The 6,622-nt window shown below is 41.9% G+C and overlaps 1 protein-coding gene across 1 annotated transcript; it reads right to left on the minus strand.

The window, feature by feature from the left end:
• Positions 1-4,488: 4,488 nt before the first annotated feature.
• On the minus strand, positions 4,489-5,890 carry LOC309703569 (nuclear factor 7, ovary-like; the record flags this gene model as incomplete). Its single annotated transcript, XM_082528482.1, has 1 exon — positions 4,489-5,890. Exon 1 carries the CDS (start codon positions 5,872-5,874, stop codon positions 4,489-4,491), a length of 1,386 nt encoding a protein of 461 aa, XP_082384608.1. The 5' UTR covers positions 5,875-5,890.
• Positions 5,891-6,622: the final 732 nt, after the last annotated feature.

Consider the following 6,622-nt stretch of genomic DNA (forward strand, 5'->3'; position numbering starts at 1 on the left):
CAGTAACATTATCAAGTGGTGGAGGCCAGCAGGTGGATGAGAGAAAGCAACACGTTCTCGGGCTGGAGAAAGGGGACGCAGAAGGAAAAGAGACCCAAGGCGGCCGCCGGTCCAAGTGTGAACTGAACTTCAGGTAAGAAGTTATGACCTGCAGTCTATCTGGGTCAGATATGAACCAAGTTTAGGTGGAGTTTATTTTCTTTATTCTGACTTTTTCCGTACTGCGTACTAGCTAGCATGACGGAGTTTCTATACAGCTGGGTGGGTGCTATGAAGTTAATGATGTTGAACTTTATTTTGTTCATAAGTTATTAGAGTTGCCAACCGTCCCGTCTGGTATTCAGAGAAAATATTACGCGTTTCTTATTGAGGTGAAAAGGAACAGTTTGTCCCGTAATTCAGCTACAATGAAAAAGGCACAAAGCTGGATTTATTCTGTGTCTTTGCTGCACAGCTGCCTCTTCTTCTCTCATCCTCTCCCCCCTCCCTTTCCCGTTTCTACTTCAATCATGAAAACTGATCAGTGATCAGCTGATCGGCTCTCTTGTTTGTTTATCGCTCACTTTGCGCCGAAAGAGGAAACCAGCGGATGTCGCGCTAAATAACAGCAGCACGTTTAAGCTTGATCAGCTGTTGTTAGACTTTATTTAATATTAATTTCTAGTATCAGCTGATGTTTGCTGGAGCCACAGCTGTAAACCTGCTGGTCATGATGTTGGTTTGGTTATCTGGTGAGAGGGAAACATGAAGATGAAACCAGGAGATGTCCTTACTGAATCATCAGAGCTGTGATGGAGAAACAGGTTTACCTTTTAGGTGACATGAATGAGTTGAAGGGAAGTTATGAACTGTTTCTGAGAGACAAATAACCCCAGGATCCTTTTTCAGGTAGCTGACAGCTGGTAACTGTGCAGGTGCGGATCTAGCAAAGTGTTGCCAGGGGGCCATGTAGGGCATTAACAGGGAAAGGGGGGCACAAAGAAATACTTTTCTTTCTTATTCTCATTTAAAATGTCTAGCTTTTAATAAATTATTATCTGAATCTTACAACAAACGATTGATAGATTGATGCATATATACCATCAAAACAGTGTACATCACTGTCACAACAGCGTTTGTTTTCATTCAAAGATGATTTTTCCTATAATGATGGGCCGGTCTCTAGTCAAAATGCCCGGGACGATTTATTTGTCCCAGTCCAGCCCTGTATGCAGCTCGTCTGCAGTCTGGTGTTGCCTACATCTTCCTATTCAGAAGGCAGAATTTCCGAGTTCTGAGTACAATCGAAAGCACCACGACTGCAGTTTTTGTGTTGGATGTAAAAGGCGCACATGACACTGTGACGTAGGCTAGAATCATGGCAGCAGTCAATGACGGTCCAGGCGTGGGATTTCTCTCGTGGAAATATGCACATTATCTTTTCCTTTCTATTGGTAGGTGGCACAGTGCACTTGTGGCAAGTAAGCAAGCTAGAAGACTGGCAAAGTTATGGAAGCAACACATTAACAAGAGAATTCTGGGTAAAACCAAAGTTACTTTCCCTAGTAACTAGTTACTTTGAAAGTAACGAGTAACTTGAAGTAACTGAGTTACTTTTGAGAGAAGTAACTAGTAATGTAACTAAGTTACTATTTTAAAGTAACTTACCCAACACTGCAGATCACACAGCTGTTTCTGTTTTTTAAATTTATTATTAATGTAAGATGAAGGGATAAAGGGTTTTGCTGTTTAAATAGGAACAAGCTCCACCTTGTGAGCACACATCTCTTATAGGCAAAGGTGGTAAAAGTACAGACATTCTGTGCTTAAGTAGAATTGCAGATATTAAAAAAAATCTTTTACATATTGAAATTCTTTGATCAAGCAAATATCAAAAAGTCCAGACTCCAAAATTTACTTAAAATAAGAAAGTAGCTTGCAGGACAATTCTACCAGCAATTCTTGTACAAAGCCAAATGACCCTCATGGTATGTTAATATAATACAGTGAGTTCATGGGAATATAAACTTTGTTTCAGTCTAAATTTACACTCCAATGAATGTACACAGCTTCAGTTTCATAGAACATGATCAGAAGAAGACATATTTTAAAATTAGCTCTATTTTCTGTTGCCTATATTGTAGAATGTGGGTTTACCTTCACATCTACACAGTAAAAATTACTACAGTTAGGGGTTAAAGTGGGATTTGGTAGGTGGGGAAACCCTAAGCTTGGCTATGATGGCTAGGCATGGGGAAAAGAATCATAACTTAAGGTTCAAGTCGATTTTCTTAGTTTTAGCTGATCTGGGCTACTGCTACTGGTACCAGTACCAAAGACCTCCCATCCCAAGGACCTCAGCAGCTACAGGCCAATAGCCCTGACATCACATCTGATAAAGACCCTCGAGAGGTTGGTTCTTCATCTGCGCCCAGTGTCCCATGTCCCAGTGGATACTGGACTATCTCATAGGATGCCCACTTTGTATGAGGACACAGGGCTGATGGGCTGGTCTGCAGCCACAGGGAACTGTGCGGACACCGTTCCTCTTCACCCTCTACACTGCAGACTTCTCCATCAACTCCCCACACTGCCACCTACAGAAGTTCTCTGACAACTCTGCTATAGTCGAACTGGAGAGTGATGGGAGTGTCATCTGTAACTACTGTTGTTGTTGTAATCATAGTTTTTCTTGCATCTGAACTGTGCAAACACAGAGGTCATCCCACATATGGTCCACCCGTTAAAGGGGGACAGAGGGCCTCAAGGGCAACAAGAGATGGACCTTGTAAAACTGGATTGTAATGTTAAATTGCAAGGTGTTAGTGATCTCTTTAAGAAAGAGATCAAAGGGGGAATTGTGGGATTATAATATTATCTTATACCATGTTATACCCCTGATTAATGATTGTGAAATTATTATGTAGTTTTAGTTTGCAGTATTCTCTTGAATTAGAAGAAGGTGATAACTATTACAGTTATTAAACTGATTTGTATTACATTAGACTGCTGATGCAGTGTGAATGAATGATATTGTTTATGCTGCATTATACTGCTGAGTCATAAGAAATACTGTTTTCAGAGAGTCAGGACTTTGCTTTTTCTGATAGTAGAGGACACAGAGCACATTCCACGGGAGCTTCACTCCCACCGTTGTTGAAGGTAGACAAAAGGAGCCAAGGCCATAAGTCAGGCTCGCTAGGAGTTAGAAATAATGTGAATGTTTAGGTTTTTACGACTAGGTGGGGGCCATCAGAGGCTATAAGAGTTTGAGTAACCCTCCACCATTTTGAGATTTGCTGTGACCCTCTTCATGCATGTCTCCCCATCCAGATGGTTCATGCTCAAAAGTGTTGAATTGTATGTAATAAAGTAATTGTTGATTGAGCGTTTATTGTCACGGCGGGGCGCGCCGGCGTGAAGAATGAGGTAGACCCAAGAGCAGACAGAACTAGGTTTCAAAAATAAGGCAAGCCTTTATTGTGGCTGCAGGCATAACAAAAACACTAGGGGACACTGAAACTGGGAAAACTAAGAAGACAGAGAACACTGTGTAAACTAAAAGGCTAAGGCACTCTGTGAAGGAACTATGGAAAAAACTATAAACATAGTGTCACAATAAGAGAAAATATGAGGTGAGGATAACAGACGATCTGACACTGACACAAAGACACACTGGGCTTAAATACACTGAGGCAGTCATCAAGAAATTAGAGACAGAAGGGGAACACAGCTGGGAGGTATAAGACCTGATGAGACAGGAGGAACAAAGCTAGAAACACAGACATAAGACGGGAACATGAGCCTTCAGAGTAAAACAGGAAACAAGACATGAGCCGGGGAGACGTAGTACAGGGGGAGGTGACAGACGCGACAGCATGAACTTGACAATACAAGACACACAGACATAAACACACGAAGGGCAAGGGAGGCTTGATACAAGGGTAACATAATTACAAAAGGACTGGACTACCTTAAAGAACCTAAACAAACAATAAACATCAAAATAGGCTAAACATAACACACTGGGTCACACGACCCAGGACCATGACATTTATACACCGAGTATTGTCCTTCCTTCAGCCCAAAGATCGAAAGAATTGGGAGGATTTAACACTACCCAGGCATTATAGTGAAAGGGTTATTATTAGACTTACCATTATATAATTTACCATTATATTCTCATATTGTATTTATAAATTTTTAAGTAAGGCTACTATTAGCCAAAGTATACAAAGAAAAGAGTGCTTTAGCTTTAGCACTATAAATCTCTTATAACACTGGATGTTGAGGCTATTACTCAGTCTCAGGTGTAATAACAAGGGTGACCAAAGAGAACTTCAAACTCTCTACTCCATGTCATCTGACACATCATGTGGCTGAATTATGACACTTTTTTTTTGTGATTATTACACTTGTCTGTGAAGCTTTGGGAACAGAAAGAAACCAAGTTTCAGTTTAAAAACTTTAATTCACTGACAGGAAACAACATTAGAAATATAATCATCCTCAACTGATCTGCTCCACTGACACTGACACCTTCAACGGACACACGTTCAATTTACATGACCAAATATATGGAAACATCCTGTGAGTGAAAGTGTGTATGAAGGTGTGTATGTGTGTGTTAGTATCAGGATCAGAGAACGACAGCTTTTCTCTGTTCCAGTCCAGATTCACTCTGATCCTCTGGAGCTTCTTCTCTACTGAGAGAACAGTGGGTGGAGCTGATGGTGAAAATGATGAGTATTTACCTTCATAGAACCCTATTCCCCATAATCCAGACCGTACACTTCCCTTTCTCTGCACAGACTCTGCCAACACCCCCAGTCCCCACCCTGTATTATCACCAACTTCGACATCCCAGCTGTGAGTCCCTGAGTTAAAGCCCTCAGAGCCCAGGACACAACAGGAATAATCAATCCTCTCTGGATTATCAGGAAGCTGCTGCCTCTCTCCTCCATATCTCACACTGGTCAGATCTTCAGACAGGATGAGGTTTGGATCAGCAGTGTTTGGGTCCAGAATGAGAGGAGTGTAGGAGACCATGGCCTTCATGTTGTTCCAGATGTTGAAGGTCAGGTTGCCCAGGTGTTTGGCCTGGTCTATCAGAGCTCCTGAGGGCAGCTGTGGATCATCCAGCAGGGGGCAGCGCTGGACTCTTTCCACTGCAGCCTTGTAGTTGTGCAGGAATGAGACGTCTTCAGCTCTCAGCTCCTCCTCTGTGGCTCTGACTGTGTCTGAAAGAGCTGCTATCTCTCTGCTCAGAGCCTCCATCTTCTCCTTCATCATCACACTCTTCTGCTCCTCTTCCTCCCTCAGTGCAGCCAGCCTGGCCTCCTCTTCCTCTGCTAGAAACTGCTGAAGCTTCTTAAACTGCTCCTTAATCTGCCTCTCTGTGTGTCGGGCCTGGACCTTAATGTGTTTTACTGTTTGATAAAACTTCAGTTCATCCTTTTCACAAACCTTTAACTTCTTCTTTAAGGGCTCCAGAGTTTCCTGAAGTTCCTTCTTGTGTTGTTGTGCAGCTTCATCGATGGGTCTGCATCTGTGGTTGGCATGTTTTTCTGAGTCTCTGCAGATGACACACACTGGCTGCTGATGGTCCAGACAGAAGAGTTTGAGTTTCTCAGAGTGCAGACTGCAGAGAGCCTCTGAAGCTCTCTGATCTCTCTCCTGTAAGAACGACTCACACAGGTTCTGTAAGTCCAGGTTTAAAAGTGGATCATACTCTGATATTTTCTTACAAAGTGGACACTCGCATGTTGGTCTCTCTCTCCACCATCTCTTCATACAGTCTTTACAGAAGCTGTGGCTACATGACAGAATAACAGGATCTCTGAAGACCTCCTTACAGACCGGACAGCAGAGATCCTCCTCTGATCTGGAAGCCATTGAGTCTGTGAGTGAAGATTGATGTTCAAAGCAGACTGTTGTGTTGTTTATCAGATACACCTGAAATTAGAGAAAAGTAAAAGAAAGGAATAAGAAATATTGAAAGAAAGAGGACACAACTTATACTTCCATATTTTACCATAACATTATTCATTTAAGTCACAACTTAACTGTACTCTAGTGTAAAGGAAAATTAGATTTTTGTCATTGTAATCACATTGTGTAATTACATAGCTCTACTATTATGTATTCTAGATTCCACTTTTATATTTTAATACGTTAACTGAGTAAATTTTCATGCAATGCCAAGCTCTCTTGAGGTTGTTTCTACTGAGTTCTACCGCAATCTTATTTTTATACCTCATCTTAACGTTCTTTATTGCAGCCCTCACCTCCTTCCTCAATGTTCTAACAGTGGAAACGGCTCCCTCGTTAAAAGCAATTGGCCTTTAAAGAATGAAATCGTTGATGTCTTTAGAGAGCCACCGTTTGTTATTGGGGAAAGTCTTAAATTCTCTAGATGGAATCACTTTAGCTTTAACTCTTTAGAGATGTAGCTACACACCACATCGCTACGTTCATCCACATCGGAAGTGCTCTCTTGAAATGGGGACCACTCAGTGCAATCAAAACACCCCTGAAGGGCAACACAACTGTCTTTTGTCTAGACATTAGCCCGCTTCACACAGGTCTTCTCCCTCCCATCACAGGTACATAAGCAGGGAGGAGATGAACATCATTGTGATCT

This window comes from Aulonocara stuartgranti (genome assembly GCF_965226115.1).
Source record: "Aulonocara stuartgranti genome assembly, chromosome: 3".
NCBI classification, from domain to species: domain Eukaryota; kingdom Metazoa; phylum Chordata; class Actinopteri; order Cichliformes; family Cichlidae; genus Aulonocara; species Aulonocara stuartgranti.